The 20,870-nt window shown below is 37.8% G+C and overlaps 1 protein-coding gene across 4 annotated transcripts in view; it reads left to right on the top strand.

Moving 5' to 3' along the window:
* The window catches only part of MYT1L (myelin transcription factor 1 like), a 155,793-nt gene that overhangs the window by 42,975 nt on the left and 91,948 nt on the right, over positions 1–20,870 (top strand). For 3 of the 4 annotated variants that reach the window (XM_024215781.1, XM_024215782.1, XM_024215780.1), the window contains exons 6-9: positions 8,231–9,202; positions 13,832–13,966; positions 16,900–16,990; positions 19,380–19,487. In XM_024215781.1, coding sequence (XP_024071549.1) covers positions 8,231–9,202; positions 13,832–13,966; positions 16,900–16,990; positions 19,380–19,487 — 1,306 coding nt within the window. Of the gene's footprint in view, positions 1–8,230; positions 9,209–13,831; positions 13,967–16,899; positions 16,991–19,379; positions 19,488–20,870 lie in introns of all 4 variants that reach the window. The other variant, XM_024215779.1, reaches the window with a different exon arrangement.

Raw genomic sequence — 20,870 nt, 5'->3', positions numbered from 1 at the left:
AAAAAAAAAATTGGGGGCACCGCTTTTTGTCGCGCCCAAATCTTGGTGTCCTAGGCAACTGCCTAGTTTGCCTTAATGGTAGCACCGGCCCTGCCCTGTCCACAACCCAAAAATATCTTAAAGTGATTCCTAACCTCCCCCAACCATTTCTTCTGTGTAACAGAATATTGCTGATCCTCAACAAGCTATGCAGCAAAGAGAAACCCAATGCTATGAGTAAAAGAACTCGAGTCAGGATTGCTCAGAGTGTTGTAAGTAAAAGGAGATTGAGTGCCCCAGTAGCATCCAATCTGTGGCCCTAGAGGACAACTGTGCTAAGAAGAAAATGTGCATGTGATTATGGATTGGAAACATGTTCCCTGAGCTGCTCCCTGTGATTTTTAAACTGGTGTTCAGATCAGGCCTGCTGCCGTAGGGCGAAGGTCGGGAGGTCTCTGATTCCTGAGTGGTCTACAACTACACCACAGCCCCAAGAGCAGCTCTGCTGTGAACTAGATCTGTGAGTAGCTGCTCTTCATTCTGTGCTGCAGCTCCCCTGCTGTATTGCAGGGCTTGGAGAGCAGATTTCGCTGCTTCATCACCAGCTTCCCTGGTGGACAGTGGGAACCTGAGTTAGAGCAGGAAACCAGTACACACTGAACTGGCTATGTCTGCGCCCAGGACAGTGCCTGACACAGAATGGCTCCCCTACTCTACCCAGCCCCTTGCTCCCTCCAGGAAGCCTAGGAGAAGTGAAAGCAGTAGAAAATGAGAAGCAGCCTCAGTCACAGCTCCCTGATTATCTACCCAGCCCCCTGCACAGTCTCTGTGCAAAGGGAGTAGAGCAGGCCAGAGGGTTTGTCCCAAAGTATTGATTGCGGCCTCTTCACCTTTTCTGCAATGATGTTTTCCCCTCTGACTGAAAAGATTGGATACCACTGCCATGGTGAGATATAATGCTTGTGAGACAAAAGTCCCAGCCCTGTGGAAATGCCATCCCAGTGCATAGGTTGATACTGAGTAGGACACTGTAATTAAAGAAAGGCAAGTGGAATATCTATTTTTTTTTTCATAAGAAGGAAATGGAAAGTAAGTACTTCCCCTCAGGTCAAGTCAGAGGTGAATGCAGTTTTGGAAAGAGAGGCCACACCATGGGTGAGAATTGCAGCTTGTGTAGAAGTACCCACGCTCGCTTTCAGCTAGCTAGCCTGCTAACAATAGCAGTGAAGATGCCTCAAAGCAGGCTTCAGCATGAGTTATACCAACCTGCCTGAATCCCCTGGGTACACACTCAAATTTGTGTCCTGCAATGAAGCCTGCATAGCATGTCCTCATGGCTATTTATAGCGATCTGGCTAGATTAAAGCTAAGGTGGGTAGTCTACATGAGCTGTAAATCACATTCCTGTTTGCAATGTAAACATAGTCTAAGAGTGAGGAAAAAACTGACATACCCCTTGGAGAATGGTTGCTGTTAAAACTGCCCCTTCAGATATCCCTGTGCTCTCTGGAAATATTCAGAAGAATGCTACACAAAACAAAAAACACAACAACAACAAAGAGGGTGAATTAAATACTATGGGCCAGATCTTGTCATTTTTATTCACACTGAGTAGTTATCATACTCTGCAAGGAGTTCCATTTCAATAAATGAAATTACTTGTAGAGTAACATACTACTCACTGTTAGGGTTGCCAATTTTGGTTGGACGTATTCCTGGTGGTTTCATCACATGACATACTCTTTAATTAAAGATTAATCTTTAATTCCTGGTGACTCCAGGGCAATTCTGGGGGGGTTGGCAACCCTACATTGTGCATAAGAATGGCAAAAATTGGCCCTTTGTAACTGTTGAACTGGCCTTAATCACCTCCTTGCTTGTCTGGAGTGCTCTCTCATGTCTAATTACATGGCTGGTTCTATAATCCCTGAGTAAGAACTTCTCATATTCTGCCATCACCTAATGGGAATATTTGTGAGGCAGGTTATTGTTCAACATGAGTAAGGGTAGTAGAATTGGGTTTGCAGGAATGGGCCCGTAGATCATACCCTGTTTTGGGAAGAAACATGTTCACTGTAAAGCATCATGCACACCTCCATGGTACTGCATAAATAATAATAATAAATAATTGGATGGATAGGAAGCTGAAAAAGAATACTGGGAGCACAGGAGGTGATTGTAATAGCTGTTTGAGCCACAGAAGGCTAGAAAATAGCCATGGCTCAGATGGAACAAAAAACAGTGGTCACAAGAGGGATACAAAGGGAGAAAGAAGAGAGAGATTAGGATTATCAGAATAGGGTGAAACTGTATATGAATCCCTGCCCATTGAGATGAGAAGACACCCATTATTTTTTACTAGAGCACATTTATCAATTTCATGGTTCCAAAATTATTAATTAAAATGTATGTTGGTTATTTTCAATTTTATCTTAATATGAACAATTAAAGAACATCTTTATTTGCCAGTGACAGTTCTATAGTTAGGTACAAATTCTGATTCTGCAAGGATGCCTATTATTCCTTTTTAAATACCTGCACTTTTTACTATTTGAAGGGAAAAAAACAAACATCCTACACCACACATCAGTTAGTAAGACCAGATAAAAAGTGGAACAGAGAGAAAATGAAAAGACTAACTGAAAGAAAATAATTTTTTTAAGGAAGAAAAGACACAGTAAGAAAGAATAGTTAATTATGTTCTATATCTGAAGGTCTGTACAGACCTCCTTTGCAGCACTCACTCCTATTTTATAATACTGAACCCCACTGTGATGTGCTGTGTTCTTCAGCTCAGACTTTCCTTACAGTGTTTAATGACTTCCACACTTCATTCATTTCTCTTTGAGCATTGGTTATTATTTGAATGCTGTAATTATTGTGGGAGATTCTAAGTAGTGGAACCCAACATTACCTCTATAGTAAGTGTTTTTTAGGGAGAAGTAGAAAAAAAATTACATAGATGTTATATAGTAATTAAAATGCGTCTAAGAAATAATTAGACATTTTTTTTAATCCTGGATATTTTATTTTATGTATTTGCAAATAGAGGTAAAAAAGATGTCAAATATTATACAAATAAATTGCTTTGGTTTTTAACTTAACACACTCACAGCAAAGGAGAATAACAGGAACTGGGGCAGAGGCAAAGAGTTACATATGGTCAGCCCTGAGTGCCTACTTGATCCTTGGAGTCCACATGGATTTTGAAAGATTTGGGGTGTGATCCCAGTTCCATTGAAGTCAATGGGAGTTTTTCAGTTGACTTCAGTGAATTTTGGATTAGACTCTTCCACAGTGTGGAGTATGAGCCCTCTGTTTCCTCAGTGGAGGGGTGGGAAGAAACCCCTCCCACAGTGGAAAAATTTGGAGGAAGCTCACTGAGTTTTCCTCACCTCAGTTTCCTTCCTTATAGGATTTTTCCAGAAAAGAAGGAAATTTCTGTTTGTCTGAGATTTTTGTAAAAATGAAAAGCGAAGAAGTTTGTTTTGCAAACATCTAGAAATTTGGACCTTATATGATCTGACAGTGTCCCTTTAAACTTTTTTATACTGACTTTGAAATATTCCAGACATACTTGTGTGGTGTATAGACCTATGTATGAACATCTATATTTATCACTTTGTTGGACCAGAAGGAGGAAAGGGGCAACCCAATTACATTGCATACTGTACAGTTAGGAACTGGTGTATGACTAAGTCAGTAGTGAGATGAGTCAGGTGTCATAAAAAACAGAGGATGCTGATTGGATGATGAAAAATTCCATCTGTTCAGGAAGCTAGTATAACCACATAGGTTGGGAATTGGTAGCCATGTTATTTTCCCTCATGCCCATGAAAAAGCAGATAAAATGACAGGCACGCCACAGATTTGAGAAACCTTTGGTTTGTGAAATCTGTGGCTTTTGATAGGAATGTAGCTACTACTGAAGTATCATTGCCTCTCTCTGCAGAATCTCTGAAACTAAATGCTGTATATTTTCCTTTTAAAAAGAAGGTGCTACTTTGCATGAGTTCTTACAGTAAAAATATGGCAAGGTTTATTCTACCAAACAGATGTATAAAAATGTATTTGGTAGAAGCAAAGGGAGGAAGCACTGTCAGGAGGTCTAAGTCTTATTCCTGGCTCTCCAGTGACTCACTGTGTGATCTGGAATGGCTCACTCAATTTCTCTGTGTCTCGTTTCTCCCATCTGTAAAATGGAGCTAAAAATACCTACCTCACAGGGGTGTTGTGAGGCTTTATTAATTAATTTTTGTAAAGTGCTTTGAGATCCTTGGATGAAAGGTGCTATGGAAAAGCCAATATGCTTCACGTTTGTAAGGGCAGTAATACAGGAACACACATATGTTCAGGTGGCTGAAGGAAGCTGATGCTTTAAAAAACTGCTGAAAAGTGTCCAGCTACCTAGTCTAACAGCACATCTTGATGTTTGTTATTTCCTATAGGATATGTAAAGAGCAACTTCCATGGTCAAAACCGTGGAGGAATTATACTTTGGCTCATCTACTCCCTACAAGCTACAAGATATCCAGTTTACCTCACACGTGCAGAAATGTTCAACACACTTAGAGAAACAGACACACAGATTCCAGCCAACAATTAAGTCTGCTCTATTGCCGAACCATCTGTAGACAGACACCACTTACATAAGACTAGATCATTCCTTAGAGGCACAGCAAGGCATAATAAGAGGGGAGGTACCCTCCCAGGAGATAACCAGGAGACCTCCTGGTTGGGCCAGGATGGGGGGAGCACAATCTGCAACTCCCCTTATGCATATTCCCTGTCCATGAAGCCAGCCAGCACATAGGAAGGATCAGAGTGATAGCTGGATCCACACGTACCCCACCCCACTCTTGCCCACTTGTACCTTGGAGAAACATTTTGATAGCAAACTATCTGCTTTCCCAGGTGTAACTTACAATTTTAGCCAGGTTGTGTAAACGGTGGGGTAAGGTGCCATACTCCCTCCCCACACAGCCATATAACAGCCAGTCAAGATCTCACCTATAATGTGTGGAGTCTTAATAAAATTCATATTATCATTAAACAGACAAAATATGAGGAACCGGTTAAAAGTTAAACTTTAGTAGCATAAAAATAATAATAGCATGGTAAGATTTTATACAGTTGAATCAAAGGGACGTTGTTTTGTATAAAGTAATTTTGCCTCATTGTTAAACTAAAATATTTCCAAAATCATGTTGACTAAAGCATATGGTAATTTGGGACTTGAACCTTCGGGGTGATGACCATTCTTGCCTGACCTAGCAAAGCACTTAAGTACGTAGCTTCAAAACTAAGCATATGCCTAAGAGCGCTGCTGGATCTGGCCAGAGTGCTGATAGCCCTGGAGAACTGTGTCTTGGACCAGATGATAGTGGTACATGCGTCTGTAGTTTTCCTCAAAAAAAAAAAAAAAAAAAAGTTACTGCATGGAATTAATTAATAAATGTTTCCCTAGAAACATAATTGTTTTTAAAGAAATATAAAGTAGAAGACAAATAGTAACTGAAGGATTAAAAGAGTTTATTCCCCTGTTTCCCTCATCAAAGATTCAAACATTACACTTTCTTCTTCTCCTCCACTTGCCCCTCCTCCTTCTTTTTTGGGTTGAATGGGCATGAGAGCTTAAATGGATAAAACCAAACTAACAGAATAAACAATATTAAAGTTAAGCTTTTACCCAGCTTCACAAGCACTCAAAAGAAATTTATGTCTTTACTCAGGAAATAAGTGATTCATATTTTGGCTTTGCACTATAATATAGGCAAAGTGCTGCACACTCATCCATTGGTAATCATCCATATGTCATTCAAGTCAAAACACCAACTCAGAATTCAAAGGTTCAAAAGGTGTTGTGTGGAACATTCAGTGCACACATGACCAGTTCTAATATGAATGAACTGAGAGAATATACATCTTCATGACCTGTCTTTCAATATGCTGTTAAACATACGCTGGCTTCACAACAGCTTTTGGAAGTTAAAGTCTTAGGCTTGAAGACATCAGCATTTTTCAGAGGTGTAGCTTACTGCCCCATTAATTGCTCTCACTGTTACTTCTTTCACCTCTGGTTGCCTGTCAGACACAACTGCAAGAAGTACTATGTGAAAGCAGTAGTTTCCACTGAATATTCTTCATACAGATGGTCCTGGGCCGTAATATTTCAGTAATGTGAGATTTGTTTATAAATTTCATTTTAAAATATGATCATTAGAGTATTAAACACATTTGATTTTCTTATTCCACAGACTAATTGTCTAACTTAACTACCTACTTCTATGCAAACACATAAAACGGAAATTTTTTAAATAGCTGAACTCTATCCCCAAGTTTTGCACTGAGAAAATCAAGTTCTGATGCACTTCAATTTTAGTGAACTGAAGCCATCAGAATTTTGGATATCACAAAAATAATAGACTTGTAAACTAAAATAATACCAAGATTGACAATAAAGATGGGTTTGATGACAATGACTTATCAGCTGAATATAACACACATCTTTGCTTGTTAATAATCCTCTATACTACACTTAATTAGCGAATGTAGTTTGCACAATATACTACCCTCGGATCTCTGCTCTTCCTTTCGTAGACACAACCTAATCCACTATGTATATCAGTTCTGCTGCTTAACTACAGCCTCCTCTCATCCCAGGATCCCCAAGCACTGTGTAGAATGAACACTAGCATGTGGCTGAAGTATTATATTTCTCACTGTTGAGCTTTGTATTTAAAATTCTGATTTATTCTTTTGTCCGCCAACCTGCAGAAAATATTTTCTTATGCCAAAAGCATGCCTGTCAGCAAATTTTAGTATATTAAATTCTCCTGCTACCTGAAATTTCCCACTATATTTTGTTTAACCCAAAGCACAAAGGTCACAGCTTAGAAATTGTTATATCTACAATTGTACCAAAATACATCCGAGTCCCTATGATGTTAGCTTATGCTGATGAGCCAGCTCTTGAGCTAGTGCAAATCAGCATAACTCCATTGATTGAACTGGCCCAGTGTGTCATTCTAATTACTAAATTGGGGAAGTCCTTTTTTAAAAAAAATGTGAGTTACTGTTACATATAAGTGCTTGCAGCAAATATTCAAAATGTTTGAGTAGCTGAGTGTCAAAATATATTTTATATTGTGTTTTTAGTCAATAACAATTGACTTATGTTTATTTAAGAACTTGTGATGGTGATGCACATTAACTTTTGAATTACCGTGAGATATATTCAAGGGTATCCCTGGTATCTCAGAGTGACTCAGTCTATTCACAAAGTTGCCCCTCTGTTACTCACTAGTTATTGGAGCAGAACTCAGTAAAACAGAGTTACTATGTGTCATCTTGTGATATTGTGATGTACAGGATAACAAGTCAACACAGGAGTTATCTAATGTGGCCTTTGTATAGACAAGACACTTTGGATTGAAGCCAATGTCATGTATGTAAGCGAATCTAAATTGGGGATAGTGTAACTACTTACACTTATATTGTACATACTGTTATTTCTACTTTTCTTTTATGTAATGATTATCTAACAGTTTTTTGCTTGTTCATAGTTTGCAATAGCTAAGCAATAGATTTTGAATTCTAGCTACGGGTGCACTTATTGAAATGTATTTGTACCTCTTTGTGTACTTGTCTTGACAGTTGTTTTTCATATAGCACTAATTGTGTATACGGTGCTTATATAAGAACCAATTCTCTTTTGGTGTACATTAATTAATTAAGAAAACAGACCCTATAATGCTCACTCCTTTGAAAAGATGGGAGTGAGGAAAGTTAAACCAACCTAAGAATATATAATAGTTTGAATAATATAATTATAAAATAATCCCAATAAAACTATAAATAAAGAAGTGAAAGGAGGAATAGAAGAATTTATGCCTTAATATTTTAGAAATAATGCCAATTAATAAAATTTTGTAAAAATTGTCTTTTTTCCTGCATAATTAATAGTTTATTATATGATAAATGAAAGAAATTAATGGTGTATAGAAAATATATAAAAATGCCCTTATGGGCTTTACTGATATTCATTTGCTTAATACCAGTGGTTTCTACTTACCTCAACATGGGTCCTAGTGTTCTAGAGCTACTGTATGATAAACAGTGTTTGACATGCAGTTTGTTTTCTGTCCATGCTATTGCAACAACAGTTCCAATTCTAGCCACTTTTTTCTTTTCTTTTCCTTTTTCTTTCTTTCTTTGTTTCTTTCTTTGTTTCTTTCTTTTTTTTATGCAGAAGATCATCAAATGAATTGTCACAATACTCGAATAATGCAAGACACAGAAAAAGATGATAACAATAATGATGAGTATGATAATTATGATGAACTGGTGGCCAAGTCATTGTTAAATCTTGGCAAAATTGCAGAGGATGCAGCATACAGAGCCAGGACAGAATCAGAAATGAACAGCAATACATCTAATAGTCTGGAAGATGATAGTGACAAAAATGAAAATATTGGTCGGAAAAGTGAGCTGAGTTTAGATTTAGACAGTGATGTTGTTAGGGAAACAGTGGACTCCCTTAAATTATTAGCACAAGGACATGGTGTAGTGCTTTCAGAAAACATTAACGACAGAAATTATGCAGACAATATTTCACAGCAAGATAACAGGAATATGAACTTTGTAATGCTAGGGAAGCCTATGAACAATGGACTTATGGAAAAAATGGTGGAGGAGAGTGATGAAGAGGTGTGTCTCAGCAGTTTGGAATGCTTAAGGAACCAGTGTTTTGATCTGGCTAGGAAACTCAGTGAGACGAACCCACAGGAAAGAAATCAGCAGCAAAATATGAATGCTCGTCAACATGTCAGGCAAGAAGATGACTTCCAAGGAAGAACGCCAGATCGGAATTACTCTGACATGATGAACTTAATGAGGCTTGAAGAACAGTTGAGTCCCAGATCTAGAACTTTTTCTAGCTGTGCAAAGGAGGATGGGTGTCATGAAAGAGATGATGATACCACCTCTATTACTTCAGACAGGTCTGAAGAAGTTTTTGATATGACAAAAGGTAACTTAACCCTGCTTGAGAAAGCTATTGCTTTGGAAACTGAGAGAGCAAAAGCCATGAGGGAAAAAATGGCAATGGAAGCTGGAAGGAGGGATAATATGAGATCATTTGAGGAGCAGCCTCCGCGACAACTTTCTGGGGATGACAGGAAGCCTAAATCCAGTGACGGCCATGTCAAAAAGCCATATTATGGTAAAGGTAATATTTCTATATACCGTATGTTGTGTCATGAAAAAGTGTGAGCTAACGTGATAATAAGTGATGCTTAGAACTCTAATGTGAAGTCATTGTTTATTTAATTTGTATGACTATGGCGTGATTCTAAAATAGCATCATGCTGTGATTACCTAATAGAACAACTCATTCTACAGTGTTAGAAACATGTACAGTATTTCAGTGCGATATCATTTGGCTAAATAGAAAAACATAACTTTTCAGGGAAACAAAACAAATAAGAGATCATGTTGAAAGAGGCAAAGATGATTCTAAAGGGTATTATGATTACAAATATGAGGAGAATTGCATTGCATACTCTATTGAATGGTGGGGATTTATGTAGCGGTTAGTCAATCAGCTATGAAGTGCATATTTTACAGATTGGATTGGGTAGGTGGCATCATGATTTATAAAATTATCATCAAATGACAGTTATTGATGAAGCCTCTCCCATCTAAAACGTAGAGTTGCCTGATAGAAATTGAACAGTATCAGAATGACCGATAACATAAGATAGGGGCAGTGACTGCACATTAATTATCTTAAGATACTAAGGTAATGGAAACCATTTGCTATGCAAGGCATAGTGTGGCCTGGGCTGAGATCAATAGCAATTTCTTTCTTATATGCATTCCACTTCACTGGTTTCATTCCATTGTGGAAACAGTTAAGGTGCTGCCTTAACCATAATTATATATATATATATATATATAAAGTTAATTTTTAAATATGTTTTAATTTAAAGAATTATCCTAGTAATGGTGTGTTAATATTAACATACCACTTTGTATGTGTCCACATATATGTGCATAAGGGCTCTGTCCTATACAGCATTCAATACCTCCCGAAATTGTTGAACACCCTGAATTCCTATTGACTTTAATGGAAGTTGAGGGCTCTGCATTTCTAAGGAGGTGTTAAGCATGTTGCTGGATTGGTTATATATTGTATTTCTTATAGAAACACCTGGTTTCATCTCTATAATTTAGACTGTGGGTTTGGGGTTGTGGGTTATTTTGTTTTTTCCATTATAAACCTCTGATTTCAAAGGGTGATAACATGGCCATAAAATCTGGCTGTGAGATTAAAGTTGGCACACCACATCTCAGATCAGGAGATTTTTGATTTTATAAACAAGTTTTAAGGGGGGACAATGGCCAGTCTCTTATAAGTTATACAAACAGGAACATGAAAGTTATTGGTTTCAGAAACTCATCTGCAATGTAGCTTAGACATTTTGTTTGCTTTCAGACACAAAAATTGTAGTCCACTGTATGAACTAGTAATGTTGGGTGTTTGGGGAAGACATTTTTTAAGTTTAGTTAAACAGTTATTCCATAGCCATGTGGATTTTTCTATTGTTTGCATGTGACACATACTAGGTGTATGTTCCCTTCTTAATGTGTGTATGTAACAAAACCAAACAGAACATGGCAAACCAGTGCTGACATCTTAAAATCCTTAAAACAGTGTTTTCCAGATCTGCCAAGCCACGAATGCTTAGGAAAACACATAAACATATATCTCTGCAGTTGCCAAAGAATTAATATAGTAGTAGTGGAAATATGGGCTTCTTATTTCAGTGATTTCTAGAGCTTCCCTGATGCCAACCTACTTCTAAGGAACTGCCTGATGAATTGGAGATAGGCCCAAACACAACCCTTGAATACAAAGAAAAGCCCTGAAATTTATGGTAGTTTGGATCAGGAAACTTTACAGCTGTGACCCTTCTCTCTTTTTCATAGAGGAAAGTCTGGAGGAGAGAGGGAGGAGAATGATTCCTTCCTCACTCTAGAGAAGATTGAGAAAAACAGAATATTGCAGTGAATTAGAGGGGGGATGAAAGAAAGGGAGTTATTTATGTCATTCATTCTCATGTCACATATAATCTCCCAAACATGCTTGCAAAAGTTCTCCAAGGAGATGAATGATACAATTAAAGGGAAATATTCTCAGGGTGGAGGTGTCGAGGAAGAATTGTAACTCCTGTCTTCTCTCTTCAGGAGCTCTGCTCCCAGAGATCACTGAAACAACAAAGGCATGGCAAGCCACATTTTTTTCTGCCATTTAAAATTTTCCAGAGACTCTTTCCTCCAAGACTGATGACTTTTAAAACCTTGTGACCCAGCTTGGACAAGCTTTGCTCAGGCAAAACTTCTACTATGGCAAGGATTGAGTGAGGATTTCAGGATTAGGCTCTTAAAAAAAATTAAAACAATAAAGTGGTATTCTCTATTGGAGGAAGGGATTCAATAAGAGAAGATCAGCTAGTCAAAATATTTATGCATTTATATTGAGAGGTGAATATAATCCTGAGCCCTAAGTTTTCTGCATAGTTGCATAGAGTTTTAGCTGGATGTCTTCTATTAAGTCAATGGGAAATTGTGCAAATAAAATTCCATGCAAGTTTCGGAAATGTAAGATTAGTGTGCAGCATCTTTTCTGACTTGCTAGACCATAAAGGCTCTTTTGGAGCTCATAAACCCTATTATTCTAAGGATTTGAAAACTCAGGAGAATTTGCATGACCAGCTCCTAAACTGGTCTAAATTCGCATTCCTCCATTGACTACTATAGAGCTACAGAGTTTACATCAGCTGAAGTTCTAGTCCATGGACTCTAGAGAAGCCATTATGGTCTATTGTGTTATTCATCTGCATTTTAATAGTCCTTGAATACTGGTATATTTACATTATACTTATTTTATTTATTTTTATTATTCACTTATCTAACACTTCCCCACATTTCAATGTGCTTTATACAAAGAGTTGTACAGAGTTGTGTGTGAGAATGAAAATGGGACTGGTGGTCTAGTGGTCTCAGCACAGGTATATGTGGCAGAAACTCCTTAGTTCTAATCCTACCTCTGATACTGACTCCTTCTATGCCCTTGCGTTTAACTGCTAAAACTCAATTTCCCAAAGTGTAAACTGGGGATAATGGTATTTACCTACTTCACAGGGGTTTTGTGATGTTTATATGACTGGACATACCTTTGAAGATGAAATTTTGTAAATAAATACATTTACCATTGAACAGCAGAAAACATAGTACTGTATGTTACACCTGACATACATGCAAACTAGAATAAAACATTAGCAATTAAAAAATGCATTTGTGACAGCTAAGTTTAAAGTGTGATCTTAAAAGTTAATATTGGAAATTAGGCCAGGAGAGCAATCACCATGTGGTAAAGAGTTTCTCATAAGCCAAGATGGTTGAGCAAGGGTTTGGAATTTAGAATATGCAACAACCACATGAGAATATAAAAATAAAAATCTGCAATTGAATGTGAACTGTAGGTAGTATGTACACTTTATCTACTAAAAAGAGATTGTACCCAAATCTCTAGAAGTACTTAAAGGGTCCCTTGATGTCACTGGGGTTGTACCTGCTCAACAAGGGCTGAATTTTACCATAAGACTTAATAGAAACCTAATAGCAAAACCTTATTTCCAAAGAAAAAAAGCATAAATCCTGCAGTGAAGAAATAACAGGAGCAGCATAAAATATATAAAAGATGATAGATCAGTTTGGGTTCTGAATTCAGAAGATTGACTGATGAACTAGAATAGGTGATGATGTTTGCTCTTAGCTATTAACTTAGAATAAGACAGAATCTTTGTAGCCAGAGTAGCATGAACCCTTTTTCTTAAATACTGGTGTATAAATCAGTTCTATTCGCCAAAATCGGGCAACAGTGTTAAAGATGATGTGGTGTAGCTTGTATTACGTGCTGAGTTGGAAGCCTTGGGATGTTACTTTACAAATGTTCTATTACAGGAAACAAACTGGTGAAATATGTGATCAAGTTCTAGTTCAGGAATAATTTCACCAGTAGTTCCATTACTTTCTTGGCAGAAAATAATAGTTTATTGAACAGAAGTCTCCTTAGGCCCTTTCGTTGACTTGTACACAAAGAAACAAACAGCATTATAGAAGTTTATTAATCTTTTAAGCTTATGAATAGACAAACTTTATAGATGCATGATTATAATGGCCCAAATTCAAGATAAGGGATTGTTACATCTGATTAGCTCTTTTACCCCATCATGGCTTATTGGAGGACAAAATGCTTTTATATGCTTTTGTATTCTACTACTTCATAAGGAATTTAGGGAAATCAGCGTCATCTGCTTAGAGTGAGTTTGAATAAGGATATATTTGTGCTGAATCTTTGAATCAGTATGCTAAGGAGCTGGGTCTGCTAACCTCAAGAGACTGAACTTCTATGACAGTACATTTGCAGGCTTCAATACATCAGGCGAAAAGAAAGGGGGGAACCATCTAACAGTTTCAGAGTGTCCTTACACTCTTAAGCTGATGCTTGCCAGCAGAACATTGATTGACAGTGGTGTGGCTTTGCTGTAAGAAGGTCACTACCCAATCACTATGATAAGTATTGCTGTGATCATAGGAGCCTGCAGTATGAAAAGAAGATAATGGGGGGGGGGATAAAAGTGACAAAATTGTTTTAAGAAGCAGCAGTTTTTTCTTCTAGTATTTTTAAGAACATTTACCAAAGAATAACTTACAACATTAAATGAACCTTCTTACAGAAATTTGGAAAGCATAATTCATTTGACACATTTGTTGTAAATTATAGATCCCTCAAGAACAGAAAAGAAAGAGAGCAAATGTCCTACCCCTGGGTGTGATGGAACTGGCCATGTAACGGGGCTTTACCCCCATCACCGCAGTTTGTCAGGATGCCCACACAAAGATAGGGTCCCTCCAGAAAGTAAGTCCACATTGTTTCATGGAAACTGGGGATAAAACTCCAAAGATTTTTCTAGCATGCTTTTTAAACCTTTTTTTATTTCCATTTTATGGTATGGTATGTCTCAGTTAAGCATCCTGTTCTGTGCTATAGTTTTTTTCTTTATTCCATCATTTTCATATCTCTAATAACTTTTAAACTAAAAAGAACAACTTTTAAAGCTGTATTCTTTGATTCTGAGAATGTTAGGTTATTTTTAACAGATGCATTCAATCTGCAGAGAAAGATTTTCAGAAACACGGCACTGCTTTTACTTCTGAGTGCTGATGTCACAGCATGACCTTCCCTGTTGTTTAGTGCAAAAACAATTGTGCTTTCAAGTTTGAAAAACTCACCACCCATTTTATTTGTGTATTTATTTATTTGGAGACATAATGAAGAAATTTACATTATAAAAAAGAGAGAGAGAGAGAGAGAGAGAGAGAATTTGGCCCTTTAGTAGTAATATCCAGGATTTTGAGCCATATTCTCTTGTCGTTTACATGGGTGCATCTTCCCTTAAAGTAAATGAATTCTGTGAGGACTGAAGTCAAAGGAAGTTGCACTTGTGTAGAAGAAAGGAGGATTTGGTCTTGAAAGTTTAAGCTAGATCCTCAGATGGTATAAATTGGTATAGTTCCACTCAAGCTAACTGAGCTGTGCTGATTTATACCAGCTGAGGATCTGGCTAGGGTCTGATTCTCTTTCTTACTTTCACTGGTGTAAAACGGGAGTTACATCATTGAATTCTGTGGGCCTGTCTCTCCATTGTCTTGCAAATTGAGGAGTAATTTATACCTGTGTAAATTAAAATGGGTGCAAAACCCATCCAAATCAGAAGGGCAACATTTGACACCCATTTAGGGTGACCAGACAGCAAGTGTGAAAAATCAGGACAGTGGGTGGGGGGTAATAGGAGCCTATATAAGAAAAAGACCCAACAATCTGGATTGTCCCTATAAATGGGGACATCTGGTCACCCTACACCCATTTTGCACAGGTGTCCAGAAGCGTCCATGCAGAAAAGAATCAGACCGAATGGAATTTCACTGGTATAAAACCCGTGCAAGTGAAAAGAGAATCAGGCCTCTAAGACTTACCCCTTAGCAGACTATGAGCCTGATTCACCACTGCAAAACTCCAGTTTTGCAATGGCATAAGTGTGTTGATGACAGTGCATTTACTGACATAAAACTGGAATAAGGCAGGTCTGAATTAGGCCCCAAATCTCCAAGAAAGATGTAGTCTGAGAAAGGGAAGCCAGACGTGTAGTAGCGCAGAGAGAGAGAGAGAGAGAGAGAGAGTCTAACACAAAGTCTTCTCTTCCGTAGCAGGGTTGTTCTTTCTAGAATTAAGATAATGAGGATGTACTTTAGGGAAGCTCACGGCATCTTGGTTGGTCTGTGAATACAGCAGATTAAACAAATTAATTTTTCCATTTTTGTAATTTGACCTGTAATTTTCTGAAGCACAAATATTTTCTCAGGTGCTCAAAGTTTTCTCTCGTTTTTTGTTAATGGTGAAAATAAAGCTCTGTTGTAAATCAAAGAAGAATATAGCTTTAAACTGTTTGCATGTTCCGTAGTTACTCAAATGAAAAAGGTGAGCTCAACTTTTTATTTATTTATTGAACTAATTTTCCTGTTATGCTGGCCTTGTGAAGCATGTTTCAAGAACAGCTTTGAATAGCAGGAATTTCAGAGTAAAGCTTTTGCATCTGCACACATTTTAATACACTGCCAGTGGTGGTGGTAATGGTGGTGATGATGATCTTTGAATCAGTCTCTATGGGTTAAATCCTCAAGTGTCTGCTTGGTTTTTATTCAATTCTTACTCAGCCAAAGCACTCGCTGATTTCAGCAGAGTTTGTCTGAGTGAGAACTAAACAATGACTACATCCCAAGTGAATAAAATGGGAGCTATTTGGAGGGGCTGAATGACCTAGTTCTGTGCATTAATGCACTAGCCATCCAGCTTTAGAGACATGGATTCAGATATGTCTCTTGTCATACAAAAGGAAAGGTCCCAGTCTAGTTCCTGTTTAATGTACCTCCATTTTACAAAACCTCTTGATAATCTGGCCCATTATAGCAAGAGTGTTGAAATTCAGAAGAGAATTGCCTTGAAAGAATTTGTGGGTAAATTTTGCACCCAACTTGCTTAAGCCAATCCTACCTATTCCTTACTCTCATGGTTAATCACTCCACCAGCCCTCAACTTTACAAAGTGCTTACTGCTTAGGAGTTTCTTTTCCATTTTTTTTTTCAATTTGCATCCTTATAATTTAAGATCTATCGAGAATTAAAATAAAGAGAAAGGGACCAATTCTGCCCTCATGCTTACATGTGTAGTAACTTCCATTGACTACAGCCATTTGACTGTGGGCAGAACTGGACCCTAGTAAAATTGAATTGACTTGCATAATTAGGGTCAAATTCTGCTCTCAGTTTTACTGATGTAAATCTGGAGTACCTCAATTTTTATTGGTATCACTGAGAGCAGATTTTGGCTCTCATACTTTATTATATCTGCATAAAACTGTATTACACAGTCACAATCCACACTTTATTACTGGGCTGTTCCCAATCCACCTGTTACTATTGAGCTGATCAGTGTTCAGCATTTATGTATGGAGAGGATGTTGGGAGTTTCCTGCTTCACCATCACACCAGAGACACATTCATTATTAGATTCTGTAATTTCCATAACTCTCACCGTACAGTGTTACCTGTGTTAATGAGCATAAGGTCACGACACCTCCTTCCCTCATCAGACTTTATTGGTTACGTGTATTTTGAGGAATGCTGGTCGTTAATGAATCCTGGTTGGTTTTTAAATGGTTTCATATATACTGGGACTTGATTTTTTTTTCTTGCTTTCATACGCTGCTGTTTTCTCTTACTCTCCTTGTCAAGTTCTTGCCATGCATGAAAATGTTCTTAAGTGTCCTACACCAGGCTGCACAGGTCGGGGCCACGTAAATAGCAACAGGAATTCTCACAGAAGGTAAGGAAGCCATCACTGGACTATAGTCTAGAGAGAACACTGCTTCAGAGCTGCAGCACTTCTGGCAGTCTGTTCTGAGAGTGTGTGTATATGTGTATGTGATTTTGTTCTTTTGTTTTAAAGATGGCAGATGGTGCTTAGTGTGCTTTATTTATTCATTTTGCATCATAAAATCCTTAAACTTATTTTACAATGTGAAGATATTCTGTACAGAATTAATTTGATTCATGTAAGATACTTTTTAAGCATCGCTTGCTTGTTTTTATTTATTTTTTTAACTTCACTAGAGTTGTATTAAAAGAAGCATATGACCCTTACATTGAAAGTAATAGAAGAAGGAAAAAGACTGTAAACACGATCAAGACCAGGACAGAGTAATGGTTCATATAATGTTCATCTTTACGAGTGATAACTCCATACTGCGTGAAAAATTCCACTCTAATCATAAGAACAATTTTGTATGAATAAATAAGAAAGAGCATTTCAAGTACATATATATTACACAATTTAAAGTTTTCTATCATCCATGGGCTCAACCTGAAGACCATATTTAGGCAAAAATTAATTAGAATTTTGCCTGAATAAGAAACAATATGGAAAAGTACTTTTGATTTTCAAGATGAGGAAAGCAATAGAATTAATAGAAATTATTCTAGAAACCTATAGAATTCCATAGAAAATGATACTTTTCTATAGAGTTTTTTAATCATCCTATAGAATGGACCTTATTTTCTGTTATATCCTAGGGATTATTTTTAAAAACCTATAGAAAAGTTATCATTTCTATTATATTTTATGACTTTTCCATAAGGAAATTGAGGTCTACGTTGTAGCTTCCAATAGCAAAACCCAGGGAAGGTAGGCAGAGATCACAGAAAACTACCCAAGGTTCCCATTACTAAGCTCCTTTTAACATTCACTGTAGCAAGATGGCTTAGGAGACCACAGAGGGTACTGGTGGTATAGTCCTCCACACTTACAGAGCTCTGGCTTCACCGAGAGTTCTTATCTCAGCTCCATGGATTCCCTTGCAGAGGACCAATCTCTTTGGAATGCTCTGTGGCACCTCCTTCTTCTCTGGAACTATGCAGCCATTGGATGCCTCCCACTAATGTCAAGCAGCAAAAGCTTCGAAAGGGACTCCATGGCAGCTAATGCTGCAACAGCACTAACTTCTGTTTGGATATCTGCTAGGATATCCCCGGTGTCTGAAGAGGAGCATGTCATTGGAGAGCAGCTGCCGCGGGCACTAATCTGAAACTGTGCAGAGCCCCCCAACCTTTCCCCCTGTGAAACTGAGACAGAGGGGTTTCCATTGGCACCCAGGGAGGAGTGGAGGGAGCATTCTGCTCACCTCTTTCTGCAGCTTTTGGGGCATTTTGCTCTGCTTTCTTTTTTTTTTTCCCTTCCTTCTTTTTTTCTTCTGTTGAGAGGGAAGCATCTGGGCCTGAATAAGATTTCAAGCTGAGCCCTTTTGAGAGGCACCTCTGTCTCTAGTTTAAAACACTGTGCCACAGAGTGCACTGATTTGCCTTTCACTTTAATTTCTTTTCCTGTGGAGAACACAAGGAGCTGCGGTCACATAAGCATGCAACAGACAATAACGAGAAAAAGACCCCTCTATTGTCAGGTCACAGGATTTTACAGATTCACTAAGAGCACCATCTGCTGGTACCAGGATATTTATTTTCCTCTGTTCTAAATCTTTTCCAGCAGAAGCAGACTTATTACTATCACTTCAAAAATAGTTCAGCATTTGTAAATTAGAGTTCAAGTCCAGATGTCTTGGTTCTTTTCATGTTATATTATCTGAGACTAGAACGACCTTTAGTGGTTTAACTTCATGAATAAACAGCAAGAAAATATATTTTTGATATAGGTTTTAGAGACACTCTGTCAAATTCTCCACTGATTTATACCCCTCACAACCTAATTGAAGTTAATGAGGCTGAATGAGGTGTGAAGCAGCACAAAATTTCATCTGTATTGTGTTGACATTGAATAATCTTCATCAACCATTTCAGTGACAAAATGTGTATGAACAAAAGGGCCAAGTTCTGCTAACAAAGCCGCACAGTAAATTTTGGCTTATATTCTCCTCTTCCTACCTGAATGCCTATTAACTGACATCCTTGAGAGTTCTGCCTATGTACAGTAGGAGGAGAAGAATATTGGATATGAGATCGTCCATGCAACTTTGAAAGCAGAATGTTGCTTCAAGGACAGGAAGTCTATTCTAGAGGAAAGGTATGACAGAAAAGGTTCTGGAAACTTTTTTCCTCCAGATTCTTCCTCGTGCTGACTAAGGAGGAGAAGGAGTAATTGGATCAGTGCTATAATGTGAAATTGCTCAGGAAAAGACAATTAAATTTCCTTTCTGTAATTGCAGCCTCTCTGGATGTCCTATTGCTGCAGCAGAGAAACTGGCTAAAGCTCAAGAGAAGCATCAGAGCTGTGATGTGTCAAAATCAAACCAGGCATCAGATCGGGTTTTAAGGTATTAGAAATCACTATAATACTTAATACTATGCAAAATTCATCACACATTAAGTTAATCTGAGCATTTATATTTATATACGTTGTATATACATATATATCTCCCTTAAAGAAGAGTTTAGAATTAGGGCTTCTGGATCCAATTTTCTCAGCATTATTTCCCAACAAATTTGCATGGGGGTGGGCTGGTAATTATTTTGGCAAATACATGTAAAGCCTGAAAAGCTCATTTTTGTCTTAGGCATTGTTTGGTGTAAAGCTGACTGCTGGAGTGCAAAGTCTAAGAACAGTGTGAAAAAAAGTTGGTATCTTTTGGGAATAAACTAATATTTACCGGTAAGTCTTGTTTTCTTCAGCAGGCTTTTACTAGTAAATATCAGTTTAAATGAAAACCAGAAGCCCTACTTGCAGTACTAAATTGGCAGCATACCTTTTTATGGAAAAAATACCTGATCTAGTTTAGGTTCCAAAAACACTTAAGGGTTAGTTCATTGTCTCTGTTTTGCTCCCTCCCCCACAGAAGGGATTAAAGGAATGGAAATACCATTCCATTGATTTAAAATTTGATGGAGGGAGGAGATTGAACTAATCTGGCATCATCACCCCCTCTCTCCATGCATTTGGGACTCAGCATTTATCCTATGCAGAATCCAGCTCTGCACTATTAAATGCACCTAGTGCTGGGCCAGATGTGGGCAGAGAAAACTGTGGCTTCTGGGGGAGCTGAGAGTTTAGGGAGCAGTGCAAAGGCATTGGACTTCAGCATGAATGTACCAGCCCTATATTGATGCCCCAAGAGCTGCAGAATTTCACCATGGATATTATGATATCTGTGGATTAGGACGGCCACATCCTTCCCTTCTCCCCGTGGGAGAATTTGAAGGACTTTCCACAACTTCCAGCACACAGAATTTCCTAGGCCTCCCATAAGTTTTCTCTCATCAGGTTATCATTTTGACCTAAATTTTGATAGGGTGACTTATAATGAATGTTTCTTACTGTTATCAACATCTTTCTTTTAATATTCTCTCAGTACTTCATCAAATCTTGATGGCATTTTCCAAACCCTTGTGTTCTTGTGGTTGAGAAAACAGAACGATGTCCTACATCAGGAAAGCTAACTGTTATGTAGTGAATTTGGATTTTTGTTTTCCTTTTCCCAAGTGTTTTCAGTGGCTTTATCTGGACCGGACCCAGTTCTGGTTTCACTTTTTTCAGACACTGTCCCTGATACTTTACTCAAAGATGGTGCTTTTAATAATAATAATAATAATAAAAAAATATCCATTCAACTAAATCATCAAATCTTCATTAGCACGATTACACAGGCCAAAAATGCAGTGGCTTTCACTGTTCTTTAGAGAGAAGTCACAGGAGTCAGATG

This window comes from Terrapene carolina, unplaced genomic scaffold, assembly GCF_002925995.2.
Source record: "Terrapene carolina triunguis isolate 2854851 unplaced genomic scaffold, T_m_triunguis-2.0 Scaffold42, whole genome shotgun sequence".
In the NCBI taxonomy this organism is placed as follows: Eukaryota; Metazoa; Chordata; order Testudines; family Emydidae; genus Terrapene; species Terrapene triunguis.
This window is presented reverse-complemented; position numbering and strand designations above follow the sequence as displayed.